Consider the following 24982-nt stretch of genomic DNA (forward strand, 5'->3'; position numbering starts at 1 on the left):
ATGCAGGTGTAGAAGCACGGTGGCTAGGAAAAACTCCCAGAAAGGCCAAAAACTAGGAAGAAACCTAGAGAGGAACCAGGCTATGTGGGGTGGCCAGTCCTCTTCTGGCTATGCCGGGTGGAGATTATAACAGAACATGGCCAAGATGTTCAAATGTTCATAAATGACCAGCATGGTCAAATAATAATAAGGCAGAACAGTTGGAACTGGAGCAGCAGCACGGCCAGGTGGACTGGGGACAGTAAGGAGTCAGGTAGTCCTGAGGCATGGTCCTAGGGCTCAGGTCCTCCGAGAGAGAGAAAGAAAGAGAGAAAGAGAGAATTAGAGAGAGCACACTTAAATTCACACAGGACACCGAATAGGACAGGAGAAGTACTCCAGATATAACAAACTGACCCTAGCCCCCCGACACATAAACTACTGCAGCATAAATACTGGAGGCTGAGACAGGAGGGGTAAGGAGACACTGTGGCCCCATCCGAGGACACCCCCGGACAGGGCCAAACAAGAAGCCTTCACTTCCATCTCCCTGTCTCCTGTGCTTTGAGGCCCTGCTCGGAGGCTCAGAGTACAGAATCCTCCCTGCTGATCCAGTGGAGGAATTAAGGTACCTATGGATTTCACTTTAGCCTTCACTTCATCAGGCCTCTCATTAATCCACTGGTTAACATGACAATTGTTCTTCCATGCACCCCCACAGTAAACTAGACAGAGCATGATGGCAATAATAAATAAAAAAAGCACCGACCCAGTCCCTTCTTTGCTGTTTTTCTGTATTTCTTCATGTTGTGCCACAGGCTAATAAACCAGACCTATATATGGGATCCTGCCCACGGGGCTGTAATTAGTCTGTAAATCTCAGAAGGTGGAGGGGAGAAAAGAGATTGTGGGATGTGGATGGAGTTTAAAACATGGCTGATGTCGATAAAGCTAGAAGCCCTATACCTCTCGACCCACCATTGACCTTCAGAGTTATTGGAACAGTAAGTCAGCCGACTAAATCCTCCCCAGGTTTGACCCGTCACAAACGGCTCCATATGAATCCCTTCTACAGAGCCCAGACCTCCTCAAGGCAGAAGAGAGGAGAAGCTGTGAGATTCCTGGTGTGTTGACCACTGGTGACAAGGTGATGTAACCGACAGTCCCAGAGGACAGAGGACACAGCCTGCAGACGACCAGACGTCCTCATAATGGATGAGCAGCCTGAAGGAAGAGAGTGCACACAGACACACACGCGCCCATAGAGACACGCATGAAAACACACGGACACTCAGGGACCTGGTGCTTTCTCAATCCCTACATACTCTATTTGGATATACAGTACCTTCAAATATTATTTTGTAACAAAATACTGAAACATCACATGCTGTTGAAGAGGAGAATATTTAAGCAATAAGGCACGGGGGGGGGGTGTGGTATATGGCCAATATACCATGGCTAGGGCTGTTCTTAAGCACGACCCAACACGGAGTGCCTGGATACAGCCCTTAGCCGTTGTATATTAGCCATATACCACAAACTCCCGAGTTGACTTATTGCTATTATAAACTGGTTACCAACGTAATCAGAGCAGTAAAAATAAATGTTATGTTATACCCATAGTATACGGTCTTATATACCATGGCTGTCAGCCAATCAGCATTCAGGGCTCGAACCACCCAGTTCATAAAAAGGAGTACAGTATGTCACGGCATTACCGTATTTATGTTAGGAAATATAAATAGTGTTCACGTATATGGTATTTGTTCGAACATGAACTCATGTATGAGCATTTATGTTTCTCTTTTAATGATGAAACTTCTGACTGGGCATTACCTGGTTCATTTAAGTCAACTTCTTCAACTACCACAAAAAATGCTTTTAAAGAGCTCAAGCAAATCACACAATTTTACTTAATGTAAAATGACCAAGTATTGCAGTTGGTATTGATTGAAAAACAGTCAGACCGTGCTCCTGCTTGTTTGATTGGATTTCTTTGAGATGAGTGATGGCCAAAGAGGATTCAGAAGGTCCACTCCTTTTAAAAGATGGATTAGGTCCATACACCCAGCACACAGATACTCAGTGCTGCTCATTCTGAAGGCAGTGTACGCACTGGGCTCAAAAAGAATAGGACATCGCAATAATACATATTTCATCGGTATAGACACTCAATCACTTCTTTCCAACAGCAAACATGGAGACTCCCTTAGTTAAGGGCCCATATTGAGCATAGCATAGACACCTCATACCTAATGCGTTATGCCTATACGAAGTACATATTCAACTTTGAATACTAATGTCAGCAACTAAAAAGTAGAATGGGGTTACTGCATTCAATAGTTTATTTAATCACTTTCACATTGACAATTGAATACCAAGCGGCAAATGAAAATACTGTGTCTTTATTCAACGTAAAAAACAGAAGAAACCTGGACAAAGGTAGGTTAAAAACATAATTTCCGTGTTGTCATTAGCCTCACAAAGAAACCTTCACAACAGAGAAAAATCAACATTTTCAGTCAGGGTTCTACAAAAAAACAACTCCACCTCTGACAGATTGACGTCACCATTACACTGTAGTCTTTAAAAAAAAAAAAACAGCAACACAGGAGTCGTCAAATAAACCCCCTCGCAGACACTCTGCCTTCATATCAACAATAACATCAAATCACATCAGATATGTTGGCTACTGATCAGCTGAATAATTGTGTATTTGATCATTGCATCCTTTAACACAGCAGGACAGAGCACAGTGCCGCATAAGATTCAGAAGAAGCCGCAGGTTTCCACACAGGTTAAATATGCAAGCTCACTGTTTCCTGAAACTAGGTCACTGTGATGAAAGATGTAAAATGTGCTTGGCTTAATTAACTTTGGGGTCACAGGGATAGTGCAGCATTCACAGTGCAGTACACCAATCCAAACGTAGTACAGTCAGAAAACTGTGGTTATGAATAAAACTCTGATACTTCATGTATAATTGATCATGTCTTTTATCATAGCAAGGAAAAGCAACCTAGCCACGTTATAGTCAAAACTATTCTACTGTAGAACCTCCGATATTCATGGCACATTTTCCACACGTCCTTCTTTTCTCTAATGCGTGCAGAGAAAAAAAAGAGAGGTTATTTGGCTCTAAATATAATGGACTAGATGGTCCACCTCCTTATATAATTCAATACTGAACAGGTAGTGAACCACTAGAGAATGACTTTGACCTTCTGTTTGTCTTGTCTGACAACATACTGTTTGTGCACAGTTCCACACTGTAGTTGACAGATCCTTGTGCAGGATCCATGCTAGAGTCACTTGACTATCCTAAGCAATAATTTGGCTGAGCATCTGAAATGACACACTATCGAGTAGTGTTTTACCCCTGCCATTAGATCATTTACTGATGCGAATGGGTCAGCTGTTGACGCATAATATGGAGAATGTCCATCATCAACGCCTCGATGCATGTGAAACAGGTCAGGGTCTGGCTATGCAAATGTAATCTCCCACACAACTCGCCTGCTTTATCAAATTGTGTCTTAATTAACGCCCTTCAGATATTTTTAATGCCAAACCAAATCTCTCTGAGAGCAAAACATGAAACGATGAAATATCCTTGGGCACATCATTTCTCTACTCTCTTTTTTTCGAAAAGGTCATTTGGCACAACAAATCATCTGGAAATAATGGAGATATACTGAATGGTTGAGGCAACAAATCATAAACGGTACATATTGAGGCAGACATTTCATCATCATTGACTCACGACTATATTTCAGCTGTGGGGTGATTCACATCACCCGCTCCCTTCTCCACTAAATAAAAAAGTGTGGACACTCCTGTATAATATCTATAGTCTCCATCTGCTGTCCTTGTATTTGTATGCAGTACATCACAGAAAAGACACTCCAAGTGTCAGGTGACTGTTCCTTGGTGCAATCAAGAATGCCAACACAGATTGTGCAGTCGGTGCCTTGTCCCATATGGGATTTCCTTGTTCCGTCCTTCTTTTTGCATTGAATCACAGTGCGAACACCACGAAAACAAAATGAATAGCATGCGCTAGAATACAGTCCAAATGACAGAGGTAACCACCAAGAGGCGCAAGATTTATGTTTCAATGAGACACATGTCAAAACTCACCAGATGACTCGGGCAGATTTATTTCATTTTTTTGCTGTTTAAAGGTTTTTTCCCCCTCACCCTTTTGTATGGTTACTTAATACACGAGTCCACATACAATGTCCTTGAAATCCCAACTGCCATTTACAACTTTCTGAGCAGTGAGCAGACAAAGGAGAAAGGGCTCTTTAACATACAGGGTCCTGTCATTGAGAGTAACGGGATAGATGCTTCAACATGGGATTGCAACGACAAGCACGGCCAATACAGAGACCTACTGCCAGAGTCCCTAGTCATCTGGGAGCTCTCTGTGTGGAGGCAGTCTCCACTCCCCCAGTGCTTTGGGACATGCAGTTCAATCACAGGAGAACAGGGTACAGTATGTACAGCAGCATCAATTGCAGACAAGGCATCCGGAGTTAGGTATGAAAAGTACACGCAAGGTACTGATCTTGCTGCGAAGCCACGCATCACCAATGTCAATGTCTCATAGCATTGAAGTGGCTTCAGAGCTGATCAATACCAAAAAGTACTAACCTGACTTAGTTATAGTCCACAAACTCTCTATTTCAGTTGTATTCACAGTATATACAGAAATGCACAACTTAATACTATTATTTTGGGGAATAATTAGAGTATTTGCCCTTAGTTTAAACATTTGATTCATTTGTCTATTTGTTTGTCTACTGGTTTCTACCCATCAACATTTGTTATGACACTGTATAGGCTATATCATATATAACATGTATATGTCTTATATTGTATGTGTTAATTAGCATAAAATGATTTACTATGTATGTCTTCATATACAAATATATTCCTTATATATATATGATTTTATGATGATTAGGTGTCCTTTCTGTAGTTATCAACCTGCTAGAAGGAAAATCCTCAGCTTCAACAGAGCTTTATACTACACAGTATCTTAGTGAGCAACTGAAACACTGATACAAGACTAAGCCTTAAGATTTCAATATGACAAATATCATTACTGAAGGTTGCAGACTTCCACACGTACAGACTGTCATGCATATGTTTGTTACATTGTACATGGTTTTTGTTTTTAACACATTCTATCCATTCTCCTTTGAACATAGTCTTGTTTTGAGAGATGGTTGAGAACATACTGCATGTTGGGTTCAGGGCAAGTCATCTGTGTAACAATCACAGAGCACTCTGGAAACACGTGGGAAAAGTCCTGCGCAAACGTCATTACTTTCACCCACAAGCTGTATGACTTGAGCACAACATATTTTAGCATAGCATCTGCCTCTCCTTCACCCCTGCTTTACGTATGTGGATGTGTAAAACAGTTGAACAACGTTTCGATTGATTTGCGGCCTGCAGTGTGGTATGTTGAACAAAACATGCGCTTTCCTGTCCACAGTCACCTTTGTTTTGCAAATCATAAGTTACACACAAAATTCAACCAGAATCTATAGAATGGGAATGAGACAACACGGGAAATGATCATATTGAAAAAGAAGTAGCCTTTTCTAAATCAGACCTCAAACGTGTATCACAATCTCACGAAGAAATGAACACAAGGGTCAAAGCTCTCATCAGAAAATAACCGTTAACCTTGTACTGCAGTGGGCCGAATCAGGGTCACACAGAGTGTTTCTGGGTAGTCTTAAACACATCTACTTTGAAACAAAAGTATACACCTCACACACATGGTTATGGGCTTAACAAAAAGAGGACACCTGTGTACCATGTCAGATATAGAGTTGAAATGTATTACATTTTAAGTTTGCATCCCAATATGACTTTTTATATACATTACAGAAGACTCAAATATAACAAAACTGTTTGACTTAGAAACACTGGATCAGGTTTATTGAAATAATGTTAATTAGTTATGATATCATGACAAATATGAATAACACCCATGAGGCCACTAGGTCATTTGACTGCAGGAAAGGGCTACCGACTAAAGCCCAGAATATTTACTATAGGTAGAACATGGTTGACAAAATGAACAGATGAAAGTGTTACTATATAAATGTTGTCTATATTATCTATATTAGAAGTCAGTCTGAGCTGATGATGTGTCAGAATACTATGCAAGCCATACATCAAAATAATCATTCATTAAACGTCTATAGTGCTTTTCATAGAATCTCAAAGCACTTCAACAGCAAACAAAAAACGAATTCACAATATATCATGACAAGTCAATGAGCTACTGTATGTGGCTCACTGAGGCTGACCCCTGTAAGCAATACATGAGAATGTACATAGAGAATATTTTATAATGCTGCATCAGTCACATTATGATTACATTTCATCCAGTGGTAGTGAATCACTATTCTCTGCAGCTTCCCCTCTACTTTACATAGGCCTGAAGCATGATATGTGTTTGGAGAATTCACCTCGCTGACCATGTCCCCTAGGGACCGTGGGCTGTAGGTGGAGGGAGAGAAGGGGGAGCCGCCACACAGACCTAAACCATATAGTCTCCATATGTATCTGTGTGTGTGTGTATGTACTGTATGTATGTGTTTGTGTGTGTGTATGTACTGTATGTATGTGTTTGTGTGTGAGAAAATCTTTATTTTGATGATGTGGGTATTCAAAAAGGCACACTGCTTCTTTCTCTTTAAACATACTCAGCCAGTTAAAACAATAGGAGTCTCTGGACTGGAAAATACACAGGCAGGCCCGATAGGACACAAAAGCAATTCCAGATGATATTGCGTTGGGTCTGTTGAGATTCAGCGCTAGCGGAAGGGCAGACACTGAGGATTATTAATGATGTCCCTATGGAACTCTACATGCTGCCCCTGGCTATAAGAGCTCGCTATAGCGACAAGCAGCCAATGGCTCTCCTTGCTGCATCCTGACGCAATTCAGTGTGAATGGTGTGTGTGTGTGTGTGTGTGTGTGTGTGTGTGTGTGTGTGTGTGTGTGTGTGTGTGTGTGTGTGTGTGTGTGTGTGTGTGTGTGTGTGTGTGTGTGTGTGTGTGTGTGTGTGTGTGTGTGTGTGTGTGTGTGTGTGTGTGTGTGTGTGTGTGTGTGTGTGTGTGTGAGAGTGTGATTTACCAGGACCAGATCCTCTGTAATGATCTACCATGAAGGATTCAAACACATGCTCCCCTTTATCATGTCAAGAGAAAAGAAAACACCATCCGTCTATTCTATCAAACAAACGAATAATCAGGTAACAACAAATGAACATTTATAGTTCAACTATGTACATACAAATCTACGAGAATGTTTGTCTGCGACCTATTGAGACTCGCAAATATCAAAATGAAGCCCAAAACAACGATACAATAACATGTCGTGGATCTCTTGGCCTCCTGCAATCTCAGCCTAATATTCAGCCGGGGCGAGTTTAATTGTGGGCGGTGGACTTGGGAGGCGGCTTGCTGTTGATGTACGTGGCCCAATAGACCAGGTTGAATATGAAGAACAGCACAGGGAAGATGATGCGAGAGATCTTGTCCACTCTGCTGACACGGTTGTAGGACTTTATGGCTTCCACGTAATTGTCGTCCATTTTAGGAACCTTGTGGCTGTGATGGTGATGGTGGTGGTGGTGTTGGTGGTGTGTAGCTGTAGTGGCACTCCTGGAGACGGTGGTTAAACCTGGGTCCTTTGCCTCGTTGAGGGTGTATGTAGTTCCAACAATGTTGAATGTGTTATTGGCCTTTTTGGAAAGAGAGGCAGATTCTCTTCTCTGTAAAGAGAAGAGAAACAAAGAAAATCAGGGCTGGATCAACTTAACAAAGGCCTTCTTCTCAAAATGACAAAACAGGGACTGTTTTGACTTGGGGTGCAATGATGCTCAAGATGCATGATGGGAACAGTATGACATCCCTATTCTACAACATTGGGTTCAGAACCAAGCTGAAAGAACTCAGTGTATGGACTGGGGCTGTAGCCCTCCCAGCCTGGACAAAAGGCCAGGGTCATAGAACATTACGCATTTACGCTCCAATAAGTGGCAAATCACATGAGCCTCCTCAACAAAATATACATACATCATAGTTCACAGTGAGAATAGGGCCACCCCAGGGCCTGGCGTGCAAGAGACTTGTTACAGAGCACACGGGTCACAAGTTTATGAGCTAAAATTAAGTCCATGGGCAATATCATGGTTTAATTTCCGAGAAGCTTGCTATTTTCCGTACCACCGAGAGAAATGGAGCAGAGCAGAGGAGTGGGTAGGGCTGGTGGCACTGGAGAGTTAATGGTAGGATGAGTAGCAGAGCAGGATGAGTAGCAGAGCATCTGTAAACAGGTCTGACAACCTGCACTCTGAGGACTGGTCTGTACTGAATATAGGACTAGTGGTACTGAATATAGGACTGGGACTGTACTGAATACAGGACTGGGACTGTACTGAATATAGGACTGGGACTGGGACTGTACTGAATATAGGACTAGTGGTACTGAATATAGGACTGGGACTGTACTGAATACAGGACTGGGACTGTACTGAATATAGGACTGGGACTGGGACTGTAATGAATATAGGACTAGTGGTACTGAATATAGGACTGGGACTGTACTGAATACAGGAATGGGACTGTACTGAATATAGGACTGGGACTGGGACTGTACTGAATATAGGACTAGTGGTACTGAATATAGGACTGGGACTGTACTGAATACAGGACTGGGACTGTACTGAATATAGGACTGGGACTGGGACTGTACTGAATATAGGACTAGTGGTACTGAATATAGGACTGGGACTGTACTGAATACAGGACTGGGACTGTACTGAATATAGGACTGGGACTGGGACTGTACTGAATATAGGACTAGTGGTACTGAATATAGGACTGGGACTGTACTGAATACAGGACTGGGACTGTACTGAATATAGGACTGGGACTGGGACTGTACTGAATATAGGACTAGTGGTACTGAATATAGGACTGGGACTGTACTGAATACAGGAATGGGACTGTACTGAATATAGGACTGGGACTGGGACTGTACTGAATATAGGACTAGTGGTACTGAATATAGGACTGGGACTGTACTGAATACAGGACTGGGACTGTACTGAATATAGGACTGGGACTGGGACTGTACTGAATATAGGACTAGTGGTACTGAATATAGGACTGGGACTGTACTGAATACAGGACTGGGACTGTACTGAATATAGGACTGGGACTGGGACTGTACTGAATATAGGACTAGTGGTACTGAATATAGGACTGGGACTGTACTGAATACAGGACTGGGACTGTACTGAATATAGGACTGGGACTGGGACTGTACTGAATATAGGACTAGTGGTACTGAATATAGGACTGGGACTGTACTGAATACAGGACTAGTGGTACTGAATATAGGACTGGGACTGTACTGAATATAGGACTGGGACTGTACTGAATATAGGACTGGGACTGGGACTGTACTGAATATAGGACTAGTGGTACTGAATATAGGACTGGGACTGTACTGAATACAGGACTAGTGGTACTGAATATAGGACTGGGACTGTACTGAATATAGGACTAGTGGTACTGAATATAGGACTGGGACTGTACTGAATACAGGACTAGTGGTACTGAATATAGGACTGGGACTGTACTGAATATAGGACTAGTGGTACTGAATATAGGACTGGGACTGTACTGAATAAAGGACTAGTGGTACTGAATATAGGACTGGGACTGTACTGAATATAGGACTGGGACTGTACTGAATACAGGACTGGGACTGTACTGAATATAGGACTGGGACTGTACTGAATAAAGGTCTAGTGGTACTGAATATAGGACTGGGACTGTACTGAATATAGGACTGGGACTATACTGAATAAAGGACTAGTGGTACTGAATATAGGACTGGGACTGTACTGAATACAGGACTGGGACTATACTGAATAAAGGACTAGTGGTACTGAATATAGGACTGGGACTGTACTGAATACAGGACTGTGACTGTACTGAATATAGGACTAGTGGTACTGAATATAGGACTGGGACTGTACTGAATATAGGACTAGTGGTACTGAATATAGGACTGGGAATGTACTGAATAAAGGACTAGTGGTACTGAATATAGGACTGGGACTGTACTGAATATAGGACTGGGACTGTACTGAATACAGGACTGGGACTGTACTGAATATAGGACTGGGCTTTACTGAATATAGGACTGGGACTGTACTGAATATAGGACTGGGACTGTACTGAATACAGGACTGTGACTGTACTGAATAAAGGTCTAGTGGTACTGAATATAGGACTGGGACTGTACTGAATACAGGGCTAGTGGTACTGAATATAGGACTGGGACTGTACTGAATATAGGACTAGTGGTACTGAATATAGGACTGGGACTGTACTGAATAAAGGTCTAGTGGTACTGAATACAGGACTGGGACTGTACTGAATATAGGACTGTGACTGTACTGAATATAGGACTAGTGGTACTGAATATAGGACTGGGACTGTACTGAATATAGGACTAGTGGTACTGAATATAGGACTGGGACTGTACTGAATAAAGGACTAGTGGTACTGAATATAGGACTGGGACTGTACTGAATATAGGACTGGGACTGTACTGAATACAGGACTGAGGCTGTACTGAATATAGGACTGGGACTGTAATGAATATAGCACTGGGACTGTCCTGAATATAGGACTGGACTGTACTGAATATAGTACTGGGACTGTACTGAATATGGGACAGATTATTAGATTAGATTAAGAGAGGGGGACTGAATGAAGGGAAGGGGATATTCAACAGATGGGTTGGAGACAATGTTAGGTCTCAAAATCATGCCTTAAGGAATCCTCAGCTGATACTTTTTCAATTGTCAAAAATGCACCTACAGCTGATTCATCCAATTGGTGTATTACATTAGTATTGCCAGGCTTGCATCAACTAATGATCAGCACCAACCTGGCTGGCACATAAAGGTGTGGCTCAACGTATAAGAAGGGCAATTGGGATAGAACAACCAGGGCACTATGATTGATTTTTATCTTAAACCACAGTATCAAGGAGAACGGGCCGATCCAATTGGATAAGCAGGCCAGTCAGGGGGGCTAACACAGCGGGTAATGGATTGCATTTCACCTCAGATGTACGAGTTGAATGGATGGATAGTAGGCTACATAATGCACAAAGGATACAGCAGCAACTTAACCATCCATTCCAAAACAACAATCTACCAGGGAAACCTTCCACCCAGAGGGGCTTCAGAATAAAGTAGCAGTAGTGGTGTTAAACAGAGAAGGAGTATGCTGTCTGTCTATCTGTGATGATGGCTAGGCTGGGCTGGGTCGGGGCTCTATCTGATGGGCTGGGCCAGGGCTCTATCTGATGGGCTGGGCCGGGGCTCTATCTGATGGGCTGGGCCGGGGCTCTATCTGATGGGCTGGGCCAGGGCTCTATCTGATGGGCTGGGCCGGGGCTCTATCTGATGGGCTGGGCTCTATCGGGCTCTATCTGCTCTATCTGATGGGCTGGGCCGGGGCTCTATCTGATGGGCTGGGCCAGGGGCTCTATGGGCTGGGCCAGGGCTCTCTGATGGGCTGGGCCGGGGCTCTATCTGATGGGCTGGGCCAGGGCTCTATCTGATGGGCTGGGCCGGGGCTCTATCTGATGGGCTGGGCCAGGGCTCTATCCTGATGGGCTGGGCCAGGGCTCTATCTGATGGGCTGGGCCAGGGCTCTATCTGATGGGCTGGGCCAGGGCTCTATCTGATGGGCTGGGCTCTATCTGATGGGCTGGGGGGCTCTATCTGATGGGCTGGGCCGGGGCTCTATCTGATGGGCTGGGCGGGGCTCTATCTGATGGGCTCTATCTGATGGGCTGGGCCTGATGGGCTCTATCTGATGGGCTGGGCAGGGTTCTATCTGATGGGCTGGGCTCTATCTGATGGGCTGGGCCAGGGCTCTATCTGATGGGCTGGGCCGGGGCTCTATCTGATGGGCTGGGCCAGGGCTCTATCTGATGGGCTGGGCCAGGGCTCTATCTGATGGGCTGGGCCAGGGCTCTATCTGATGGGCTGGGCCGGGGCTCTATCTGATGGGCTGGGCCAGGGCTCTATCTGATGGGCTGGGCCAGGGCTCTATCTGATGGGCTGGGCCAGGGCTCTATCTGATGGGCTGGGCCAGGGCTCTATCTGATGGGCTGGGCCAGGGCTCTATCTGATGGGCTGGGCCGGGGCTCTATCTGATGGGCTGGGCCAGGGGGGCTCTATCTGGGATGGGCTGGGCCAGGGCTCTATCCGATGGGCTGGGCCAGGGCTCTATCTGATGGGCTGGGCCAGGGCTCTATCTGATGGGCTGGGCTATCAGGGCTCTATCTGATGGGCTGGGCCGGGGCTCTATCTTTTATCTGATGGGCTGGGCCGGGCTCTATCTGATGGGCTCTATCTGATGGGCTGGGCCTGATGGGCTGGGGCTCTATCTGATGGGCTGGGCCAGGGCTCTATCTGATGGGCTGGGCCAGGGCTCTATCTGATGGGCTGGGCTGGGGGTTTTATCTGATGGGCTGGGCCATGGCTATCTGATCTATCTGATGGGCTGGGCGGGTTTTATCTGATGGGCTGGGGTTTTATCTGATGGGCTGGGCCAGGGCTCTATCTGATGAGCTGGGCCGGGCTCTGTCTGATGGGCTGGGCCGGGGCTCTGTCTGATGGGCTGGGCCGGGGCTCTGTCTGATGGGCTTGGCCGGGGCTCTGTCTGATGGGCTGGGCCGGGGCTCTGTCTGATGGGCTGGGCCGGGGCTCTGTCTGATGGGCTGGGCCGGGGCTCCGTCTGATGGGCTGGGCCAGGGCTCTGCCCTATCTCATGGCAATATCAGTGGAGAGGCTCTGTCGGCTGCTGCCCCCTGGACGCCCTGAGGCTTTCACAGGTTATCGATTCCTCCTGATCCAACAACACCCCGGGCTCCTTATATCATAGCCACAGCTTAGATCAGCATAAGTGAGGGATAACTATTAACAAGTGTCTCATGACCCTTACCACAGCTCCCTAAGCTAATTTATCCCCAGAATCAGGTCTGCTCTCAGCCTACCAACCTGACATACACCCTGCTAGTACATACTGTACCTGCCAATCAGCTAGTGTAGAGGGGCTCCATAGTATCATTCTAAGTGATGTAGTCTGAGATACATGCAGAGGTAACCATAGCACAGGGCTTTGTTTGGAAAGTAATGTTATTCAAAACATAGCATGACACTATACACAACAGCACACAAACATTTCTTGAGGGCAGACCAACTTTGTGTGATTATATGAATGCTTTCAGCAATCTTGGGGCATGAAGACTGCTTAGCGTGTGTGAGTGTCAAATCTAATCAAATTGTATTAGTCTCATGCTTCGTAAACAACAGGTGGAGACTAACAGTGAAATTCCTACTTACAGCCCTTCCCAAAAAATGCAGAGAGAAAAATAGAAAAATTATAATACAAGGAATAAATACACAATTATAACACGAGTAAATGATAACTTGGCTATATACACGGGGTACCAGTATAGAGTCGATGTGCAGGGGTACGAGGTAATTGAGGTAAATATGTACATATAGGTAGGGGTAAAGTGACTTGGCAACAGGATAGGTAATAAGCAGTAGCAGCAGCGTATGTGATGAGTCAAAAGAGCTGGTGCAAAGGGAGGGTCAATGCAAATAGTCCAGGTAGCTATTTGGTTAACTATGTAGTCGTATGGCTTGGGGGTAGAAGCTGCTCAGGGTCCTGTTGGTTCTAGACTTGCTGCATCGGTACAACTTGCCGTGCGGTAGCCGCGAGAACAGTCTATGAATTGGATGGCTTGAGTCTGACAATTTGTACGGTCTTCCAATGACACTGCCTGGTATAGAGATCCTGGGTGGCAGGGAGCTCGGCCATAGTGGTGTACTGGGCCGTAGACACTACCCTCTAACGCCTTGCTGTCGGATACCAAGCAGTTGCCATGCCAAGTGGTGACGCAGCCAGTCAAGATGCTTTTTGAAGCCTCCTGAGGGGGAACAGGCATTGTCGTGCCCTTTTCACAATTGTGTTGGCGAGTGTGGTCCATGATTATTCCTTAGTGATGTGGACACTGAGGAACTTTAAGCTATCGACCCTCTCCACTACAGCCCTTCGTTGTGGCGTGCTCAGCTCCTTTGTTTCCTGTAATCCACGATCATCTCTTTTGTGTGCGTGTGTGCACTCCTTGGGCCTGAATGGGGAGTGTTGGGAGATATTGCCTGTGTATCGGAGTGTGTTTTTAAGCACAAGGCTGAGTGTCTTGCTGTGAGCTTACACAGGGATCACAGAGCATCTTACAGCCTCTTTCTGGTTCTGTGTTTCTATGTTGGGATGTCTTGTGGCTAAGAGTAACGGTATATATCCTGTGCTGTGTGCACGCATGTGTCCGTCCTTCCGTGTGTCAGCACATCTTGGGGCTATGTGTGTGTGTGTGTGTGTGCGCGCACACTGATATTTTTGGAGCTGCACTAGGATTGTGCACAGACATGGTTAGGGGAAAAGTGTGTGTTTGTGTGTGTTTCCGTGCAGGTGTCCTGGCTTGCTGGGAACGCTGCCAGCTGTAGAGGTGGCTGGGCTCTACATAGACCTGAATGCAGCCCAGCCTCGTTACTACTGCAGAGTGTTACAGACTGTCTGTCAGCCAGCATGAATTAAACATGCTCTAAAATCCCTAATCAAGGTAAATGCTGCCTCTCTTTGCACTAATGTCCTATACTCCCTTCCTCCTTCTCCCGCTCTCTCTTTCCTTCTCTTCCTCACCTTCTCCCTCCTCTCACACCTTCTCCCCCTCTCACACCTTCTTCCTCCTCTCACAACTTATCCCCCTCTCACACCTTCTCCCCCCTCTCACACCTTCTCCCCCCTCTCACACCTTCTCCCCAGTCTCACACATTCTCCCTCCTCTCACACCTTCTCCCCCCTCTCACACCTTCTCCCCAGTCTCACACATTCTCCCTCCTCTCACACCTTCCCCCCCCCTCACACCTTCTCCCCAGTCTCACACATTCTCCCTCCTCTCACACCTTCTCCCCCCTCTCACACCTTCTTCCTCCTCTCACAACTTATCCCCTCTCACACCTTCTCCCCCTCTCACACCTTCTCCCCCTCTCACACCTTCTCCCCAGTCTCACACATTCTCCCCCTCTCACACCTTCTCCCCCTCTCACACCTTCTCCCCAGTCTCACACATTCTCCCCCCTCTCACACCTTCTCCCCCCTCTCCCACCTTCTCCCCCGTCTCACACATTCTCCCTCCTCTCACACCTTCTCCCCCCTCTCACACCTTCTCCCCAGTCTCACACATTCTCCCTCCTCTCACACCTTCTCCCCCCTCTCAAACCTTCTCCCCAGTCTCACACCTTCTCCCCCTTCTCCCACCTCTCACATCTTCTCCCTCCATTTTCTCACACCTTCTCCCTCCTCTCACACCTTCTCCCTCCTCTCATAACTTCTCCCCCTTCTCATTGTGTATGAGTGCCATTTAGAGGGTGAATGGTCAAGACACAAGATTGAAGTGCCTTTGATCGGGGTATGGTAGTACTGTAGGTGTCAGGCGCACCGGTTTGAGTCAAGAACGGCAATGCTTCTGTGTTTTTCACACTCAATAGCTTCCCGTGTGTATCAAGAATGGACATCAAGCCAACTTGAACACATTGTAGTCAACATGGGCCAGCATCCCTGTGGAATGCTTTCGACACCTTGTAGAGTCCACGCCCTGATGAATGCAACTCAATTTTAGGAAGGTGTTCCTATTGTTTGGTATACTCAGTGTATGTTTCTAATTCAATAATTTCTTATTAGTCAATAATCACAGAAAGCTGACCGACCAACACGTCTGTGCCTGAATCCCTGAGTAACGCCCTGGGTCTCTAGTGGAGAGGAGAGGAGAGAGAAACCTCATTAGGTTGTATGAGAGTTACTGCTACTGCTGCTGCTGCCCAGGATAACAGGGCTGGCATGTCTAACAGGACACGTCTGACAAAAAAGGGCACCAGTGAGAGTCAGAGGAGCTCCACAGCCACTGAGCTAAATGACCTAACATCGACCCTCCTCTGGCTGTCCACTCCCAGCACCAACTGAGACAGCCTCTCAATGAGGTCACCATCTGACCTTCTCAGGAGAGGAGGCTGCGGCCATAGCATCTGATGACCAGGAATGCCATCCCCAACAGGACACTCAGCCAAGCGTCCTTCCACCATCTCTGGGGAACGACCTTTTGATTGCACTCTGACTTCATACCCACGTCGTCCTCTGTGAAGCCTTTAAACGTGGATAAAGTGGGCAGCCTTTAATCCCCCAGCTCTCCTGAAGCTGAGGGATGGTGATGCACATGCTATCGCTCTCCGAGTGACCCCTACCCTCATGTATCCATCACCACAAACTGCCTGCTCAACACAACTCATAGAACACAGGACAGACGTCCTGCTGCTGCCAACAAGACAAAACACGTCTCCACTTACTGCATTTTAATTCGCAGAATCATCTGTCCCGAGTGACTCTACAGGAACGTTTCCTGTCAGCAATATGCCATGGTGCCAATCATCCAGACGGCAAACAAGTCAACTTGCAAATAACTTAAGGAATAACGGGATAATGGGCTTGACTGATGTTTGCGAGTCCTTCATACTCCTGAGACATTTCTACATGTTGACTTGGGCTGACAGGAGCACACTTAAAAGACCAAAGAGAAGACTTCTAAATCGAGTCTCAGATATTCCACTTTCAAAACTTCCCAGGAGTTCATGTTTACAGCCCCTGAATGTCAAAATCACAATGTTTAATGAGCTCTTCATATAACCCCCCCCCTGCCTTAATTATCACTGTCTCTCACTGTCTCCCTCTATCTTGTCTCTCTGTGTGGGATGTACACTGTGTTTATGTGCTGTGTGTGTCTCTGTGTGTGAGATACACTGTGTTTATGTGCTGTGTGTGTCTCTGTGTGGGATGGACACTGTGTTTATGTGCTGTGTGTGTCTCTGTGTGGGATGGACACTGTGTTTATGTGCTGTGTGTGTCTCTGTGTGGGATGGACACTGTGTTTATGTGCTGTGTGTGTCTCTGTGTGTGAGATACAGCGTCGTTTCTGTGCTCAGGATACCTGCTCTGGGTTTTGTCCTTCCCCAACCCCTGCTGCTCACTCTGTTGTGTTCAGGCCCAGAGATCCTCCTCTGTTGGGCTGTTAATGAATAAATAAAGCGTCTCTTTACAGATTACCCAGGGCTGCCTTCTTCAGGAGGCCGGGATGGGACTTTCTATCAGTGTTTCCCAGGTACCATCATTCCTCATTCCCACTACAATACAATATGAGAGCTCTGCTCGGCTTCCCTCTCCGCATCTCTGAGCCATTAGCTCTGAAGACGCTCATTTTTCAGGAGGTTATCAGGGGAGGATAGATAGAGAGCAAATCATCTAGAATAAGCAAAAAGCCACTTGACTCTAGAGAGAGGGAGAGAGAGAGAGCTGAGGAGGAGACAGCCTCATTTCAGACACACCATCTAGCAGATGAATATGGAGAAATCTGTGATATCTGTACTTCTCCACAACACCAGCAAAGCACACAAAGAGGGAACAAGGCTTTTAGGGGATCTGTGAGGATCCACATTATACTGTTTAAACATTTTAGGTAATGAAAACTACCTCCATATATTGTAATTTATTGTTTCTATGTGTTTGAAGTATTGAAACTACCTCCATATATTGTAGATGTATTGTTTCTATGTGTTTGAAGTATTGAAACTACCTCCATATATTGTAATTGATTGTTTCTATGTGTTTGAAGTATTGAAACTACCTCCATATATTGTAATTGATTGTTTCTATGTGTTTGAAGTATTGAAACTACCTCCATATATTGTAATTGATTGTTTCTATGTGTTTGAAGTATTGAAACTACCTCCATATATTGTAATTGATTGTTTCTATGTGTTTGAAGTATTGAAACTACCTCCATATATTGTAGATGTACTGTTTCTATGTGTTTGAAGTATTGAAACTACCTCCATATATTGTAATTGATTGTTTCTATGTGTTTGAAGTATTGAAACTACCTCCATATATTGTAATTGATTGTTTCTATGTGTTTGAAGTATTGAAACTACCTCCATATATTGTAGATGTACTGTTTCTATGTGTTTGAAGAATTGAAACTACCTCCATATATTGTAGATGTACTGTTTCTATGTGTTTGAAGAATTGAAACTACCTCCATATATTGTAGATGTACTGTTTCTATGTGTTTGAAGTATTGAAACTACCTCCATTTTTTATTTTTATTTTAACATTTTATATTTAACTAGGCAAGTCAGTTAAGAACAAATTCTTATTTTCAATGACGGCCTAGGAACAGTGGGTTAACTGCCTGTTCAGGGACAGAACGACAGATTTGTACCTTGTCAGCTCGGGGGTTTTGAACTTGCAACCTTCCGGTTACTATTCCAACGCTCTAACCACTAGGCTACCCTGCCGCCCCATATATTGTAGGTGTACTGTTTCAACGTAATGGAGCCAGGCCCGGTAGCTACAGTACTCACCCTCATCTCCTGGGCCTCTTTCTTGCCATCCCACGCCCAACTGCGTTTGGTAAAGTAGTTGACTGTGGCAAACTCTATCAGGGCAGAGAAGACAAAGGCATAGCATACCGCCATGAACCAGTCCATAGCTGTGGCATAAGCCACCTTAGGCAGGGAGTTCCTGGCACTGATACTCAGGGTTGTCATGGTTAGAACTGTGGTGACACCTGGGGACAAAAAGAAGAGAGGCAAAGGGAATGATAGGGTGTATTAGAGAGTGTATGAATTGACAAACACACACAAACACACACATGTGTACATTACACACAGACCCAACTGGGTTGAAATACAGTACACATACAGGTCTAGGATCTTAACTTGAGCCAGTCTCCTACAGCAGGAAAACAATCCTGCAGCATCAGGAAATGTGAATTATGCGGATTATAATTAATAAACATTTTTGTAGCGGTTGATACATTTTTTTGTAAGGGAAAATCATGTCTGCAATTATAAAGTGGAAATGTAAACTTTAGAAGCCTTTTAAACCTCAAATACACTGCACGTTTTACATTTCCCCAAATTGTAGGAAAGTTGTCCTGCAACAGGGTGATCAAATTAAGATACTACATCTGTAACTGTGATTCATGTAAAGAACAAAGTGCCATCCTTGAACATTCAGTACATATGGCCAAGGTGAGGACATAAAACCCCAATTGTGATATAAACAAATGATTCAGTTAGGAGAATTAGTGATAAAGACGCAGCTCCAATCTAAGCTCTCCAACCCTGGCGCCAGCGCCAGCCCTCTACTATACTGTCTCCATGAGTTTCACAGAACCGCAGATTGGAGGCGCCCCATAGAAGAGCTCCACTGAGCTTGTCTGACGATACACTGTAATCCCTGTATTGATACAGCGCAGGCGGCTAGGCAGTCCCCTGCCATCTGTCTGGAGAAACGTGGAACAACCACTTCATAGGGGGACGAGGAGCCATGGGTGGATGGGAGAGAGAAGGGGCTGCTTTAGAACAGTCACAGCAGCCTGACAGAGTGGTGCTGCACTTGATATGAAAACCCTGCTGGCTGATCACCTCATGGAAATGTGAGGGTCACTCGCTGTGACCTGCAGCTTGAATGGGATGCCAACTACTACACAATGTCCATGATTGTAGATGGGGTAGAGGCCTACCTGGGGGCTCTAGGCATGAAGTGATTGGAAATACCTCCTCCATTGACTACATCCATTGTGATGGAGTCTGCATTGACTACCTCCATCATGTTTGACAGTGTGACACAGCCATCATATCCACATGAGGTTTCATTTAACTTTCCTGGCATTGTTTGACACTTAAGCGTTTTGAGGAAAATTCCACTGCCAGTATGGATGTCATTACACAGGCAATCAAAATGTTGAAACAAAAACAGATTTGGCCATCTAGACCAGTAGCTAGAAGACATAGCAAATAGGCATTCCAAATGTGGATGTGCAATACTCTTATTAGGTGTAAGGCCCAATGTTGATTTGAATCACAACGCAGAAAGAGATTTGAGAGGATAAATCAATTGCTGTGTGAAATGTGCATGACTTATTGTGCCCATGCGCCGGCCATTGTGTTCTACGTCTCAGCGAATTTAAAGAATGAAATGATAGGAGAGCAGAGAATGGGTGTCCATCAAAGCAGATATAAGCAATCATTCCACTTCGCCTGTTCCCACCTGCCTCATCTGTTAAAATAAAATAAATATAGGCTTCAAAAATGGACTTGTGCAGCTGAAGAGGTACTCAATGTGAACCTGTGGAGCTTGTGCAGCTGAAGAGGTACTCAATGTGAAACTGTGGGGCTTGTGCAGCTGAAGAGGTACTCAATGTGAACCTGTGGGGCTTGTGCAGCTGAAGAGGTACTCAATGTGAACCTGTGGGGCTTGTGCAGCTGAAGAGGTACTCAATGTGAACCTGTGGGGCTTGTGCAGCTGAAGAGGTACTCAATGTGAAAGAAAGGTACTCAATGTGAACCTGTGGGGCTTGTGCAGCTGAAGAGGTACTCAATGTGAACCTGTGGGGCTTGTAAACTCAATGTGAACCTGTGGGGCTTGTGCAGCTGAAGAGGTACTCAATGTGAACCTGTGGGGCTTGTGAACCAGCTGAAGAGGTACTCAATGTGAACCTGTGGGGTTTGTGCAGCTGAAGAGGTAAACTCAATGTGAACCTGTGGGTCAGCTCAATGTGAACCTGTGGGGCTTGTGCAGCTGAAGAGGTACTCAATGTGAACCTGTGGAGCTGCAGCTGAAGAGGTACTCAATGTGGCTTGTGCAGCTGAAGAGGTACTCAATGTGAACCTGTGGGGCTTGTGCAGCTGAAGAGGTACTCAATGAAGAACCTGTGTGGGGCTTGTGCAGCTGAAGAGGTACTCAATGTGAAACTGTGGGGCTTGTGCAGCTGAAGAGGTACTCAATGTGAACCTGTGGGCTTGTGCAGCTGAAGAGGTACTCAATGTGAACCTGTGGGGCTTGTGCAGCTGAAGAGGTACTCAATGTGAACCTGTGGGGCTTGTGCAGCTGAAGAGGTACTCAATGTGAACCTGTGGGGCTTGTGCAGCTGAAGAGGTACTCAATGTGAAACTGTGGGGTTTGTGCAGCTGAAGAGGTACTCAATGTGAACCTGTGGGGCTTGTGGTCTTACTGTTGATTTATGCAGAATATACACTACATGACCAAAAGTATGTGGATACCTACTCGTCAAACATCTCATTCCAAAATCATGGAATTCGTCCGTCAGACTGCTAGATGGTGAAGTGTAATTCATCACTCCAGAGAGCGCATTTCCACTTCTCCAATGACAGCGAGCTTTACACCACTCCAGCCAATGCTTGTCAGCAACGGGTGTGGCTGAAATAGCCAAATCCAATCATTTGAATGGGTGTCCACATACCTTTGTAATATAGTGTATAACTATATATACATTATTATGTTCGTCAGGTTGCATATACTTTATTGTGTAATCTTCAAAGCTGTAGCATAATTTAATGTTAGTATTTTATCAGTTCTGAAGTTGTTGAAAATATTGACAAATGTTAACAACAGAGGAGTTGCAATCTCCCCATATTAAAGAATATCAGGCAATTAAAAAATATCAATATCAAATTAGGCAGAATGTCAATGGAGATTGTATTGTATTGTGTCCACAGTGTAATACGACTGCTCAAACAATAAATCACAAATTACACTTGGTGAATGAGAAAATGATATAGGGATTATCCACACAAAATATCAGGTCAAGCCAGCCTGATACTCCAACCTGGCAACCCGCCAGGGAACAAATGATTAATGAAATATCAACTTTCATGCTCTTTATACGAGACAAGTGAGCAGTTTATCCTAAAATATTTAGACAGTTTTACAGCCCTGTGGATGGCTCAGAGAGCAGGAGGTTGGCAGGGGCTGGTTGTGAATAGCAGTTGAAGTGACTGTCCAGTCAGGGGCTGGTTGTGAATAGCAGTTGAAGTGACTGTCCAGTCAGGGGCTGGTTGTGAATAGCAGTTGAAGTGACTGTCCAGTCAGGGAGGGTAGTCTGAATCTGAAACGACCTTCCAGCTCCTGACCAACCAGGACCTGTAGGCCTGCAGCTTAACTATGCTGCAGAACAAACATCTCTCCTACCAGGACCTGTAGGTCTGCAGCTTAACTATGCTGCAGAACAAACATCTCTCCTACCAGGACCTGTAGGCCTGCAGCTTAACTATGCTGCAAAACAAACATCTCTCCTACCAGGACCTGTAGGTCTGCAGCTTAACTATGCTGCAGAACAAACATCTCTCCTACCAGGACCTGTAGGTCTGCAGCTTAACTATGCTGCAGAACAAACATCTCTCCTACCAGGACCTGTAGGTCTGCAGCTTAACTATGCTGCAGAACAAACATCTCTCCTACCAGGACCTGTAGGTCTGCAGCTTAACTATGCTGCAGAACAAACATCTCTCCTACCAGGACCTGTAGGTCTGCAGCTTAACTATGCTGCAGAACAAACATCTCTCCTACAAGGACACCTGTTTACCTGGAAGCTTCATCAGTCCTCTTCCCTGAGGCCATTCTCATTTTCGGCAATTCCACACCCGTCTCTTAAACAATCTTGTGCCTTCGTGCACCTCCATTACAAGTGAGAGTTTGTTCATTCTGTGTACCCAACAAACACTTCTTCAGTGCATAAGCTTAACATCGCAGCAGAAGTCACATACTGCAGTGTTTGCTGAACGGTTCCCAATGGCCTTGGTCTTGTTTCAACTGAACCTCCATTAGAACACATGAGGAAATACATTCTGTCAACCCTTTCACGAACAACAGCTTCTTACTGTGACTTTTCTTGGCAATGAAAGGCCTTATTTTACAAGGGAGATAGTCATAGAGGTGGGATGAGGTCCCCTCCTTCGTGACAGGAAGAGGGGACATAGATCATGGAGAAAATGTATGTGGCCAAGGGGATTGTGCCAGAGAAAAATACCAAATAATTTCTGCATGGCTGTAAGAATGTGAATTACCCTTTTATTTTTTTTGCACCTTATGTGCAAAGCAAATCCAAACAAATCAAGGTGGCTAGCAAGTGCATTTCTCCACTGTGCTCTGCAGCATGCCCTGCCCTGCCCTGCCCTGCTCTGTTCTGAAACACTAATTAACCGCCAAACAGAGGTTTGCTCTCTCTGCTGGGGGAGGCACTTTAGGTTGCCATGACACTCTCCTCATGGCAGGCTGAGAGGCGAAGCCGTGGCTGTCCATGACCGAGGAGAGAGGAGGGGGAATAGTGTGGGGTAAACTGGTTAAAATAAACATATGCTGGTTGACTTCTTTACATGAGAGGCACTAGGTAGTGAGATCAATGTTTTTCATTTACTCCGATTTCCCCAAGTCATGTTTCCAGAACTGTTAGTCTCTGTATGAAGTGCTCGTGTCATGCACCACATCACCTGTGGTGAAATGGTCAAATGTCCAAGCTCTATGATTTGAACACAGACACATTTCTAGGTGTTAGTGACTGTGAACTGTAACAACACTATCAGACTAAATATCTATACCAGATCTTCTGAGTAATTTGAAAGCAATGTGTTTTACTGCCAGCCTACAATAATGCTATATGTGTCAGGAGACCATACAATACGTCCCTTTCTTGAAGTTTCTTGGCCTTCAGCTGTCGTTTAAATGAAAGTTTTAGTCCTAGATTAGGAAATGCTTTCTCCAACTTGAGGTTTGACTGTTTTCAGTATTTACCTTGACATTGCTTTTGGAGGACTGAGCACAACTTGTCTGTTACTATCATTTCCCCTAAGCCTGAATGGGCTGCCGTTGCTTTCTAGTCTACCCAACTCAAATTGTCAGAGCTCATCTTTCATTCTGACCCATCACAGAGGAAGCAGGATCTCACCCTTTCTAAGTCTCCATAGCTATGCTGACAGGATCAGCTGTGCCTTGCATCTGATACGTCTGCCCCCCCAAAAAAGTGTTGACAAAGCCAGACACCTTGCCAAAGTTAGCAAGAGATCAATAAGCAATAATCTCTTAAAACTTGGCCGGCTTCAACTTTCTGCAAAGCACGTTCAATACCCTGCCACTGCAAAACTTTAATCACTCTGTCCCCGGGGATGAACGGCCTCACTTTCTCCTACTTAATTCCTTTCCAAGTTTGCTTGCGTTAATCAGTAATTAATTAGGTGGTTTTATGGTGGCCAAGTTAATTACAGGTCAATGCTGTGATCCAAGCACAGTTTAAAAGCCAAATTCATCACTGTCCAGGGCCCAGCGAAGCCAACATGGGCACCAAGCTGTTTTTTACACTTCACTGTGTGAACCGCAACTTTCGGAAAGATGAACTTTTTCTACCCTCCCCTGGCACACCAATTTACTGAATGCATCTGATGATGTGAACAAAAGCTGCTCCACAAATGCGTAAGCTGCCACTGCTGCACACTTGTTTTTTGATGTAGCTTCATAATTTAAACAACAGCTCCATTGTTTGCCACACTCCAAATTGTCGGAATGGTTCAATCACTCATTAAGTGCATTTCGGGGTTAAGGAGATGAGGGAAGACACTCACCGAATACAGTGCGGGCGGGAACCGACTCTCTGTTTAGCCAGAAGGAGACCTGAGACAGGATGACAGTCATGATGCACGGAAGGTAGGTTTGAATCACAAAATAGCCAATTTTCCTTTTCAAATGGAAATACGTTGTCATCACTACATATTCTCCTGAGGAGGGGGGAGACAGAGAACGAGAGAGATGCAGAGGACATGAATTATTAATACAGCCCATGGTCAGTCCAGACAAACACAAGGACTCTGCTGAAATATTCAAAACTACATTTATGAAAGTTAATACAACATGCATGCATGCATGCTAGCACAGCATTGGAATCGTGTTAATACAGCCAC

General features: G+C 45.1%; 1 protein-coding gene across 4 annotated transcripts in view; it reads right to left on the bottom strand.

Annotated features, from left to right (window-relative positions):
- Positions 1-2368: 2368 nt before the first annotated feature.
- LOC118385149 (gamma-aminobutyric acid receptor subunit alpha-3-like) overlaps positions 2369-24982 on the bottom strand; it is a 138928-nt gene continuing 116314 nt past the window's right edge. For 3 of the 4 annotated variants that reach the window (XM_052521053.1, XM_052521051.1, XM_052521052.1), the window contains 3 exons: positions 24647-24799; positions 18590-18795; positions 2369-7783 (listed from right to left, as the gene is read on the bottom strand). In XM_052521053.1, the coding sequence (XP_052377013.1) occupies positions 7439-7783; positions 18590-18795; positions 24647-24799 (704 nt within the window). In that variant the 3' untranslated portion in view covers positions 2369-7438. The remainder of the gene's footprint in view (positions 7784-18589; positions 18796-24646; positions 24800-24982) is intronic. The other variant, XM_052521054.1, reaches the window with a different exon arrangement.

This window comes from Oncorhynchus keta, chromosome 6, assembly GCF_023373465.1.
Source record: "Oncorhynchus keta strain PuntledgeMale-10-30-2019 chromosome 6, Oket_V2, whole genome shotgun sequence".
In the NCBI taxonomy this organism is placed as follows: Eukaryota; Metazoa; Chordata; class Actinopteri; order Salmoniformes; family Salmonidae; genus Oncorhynchus; species Oncorhynchus keta.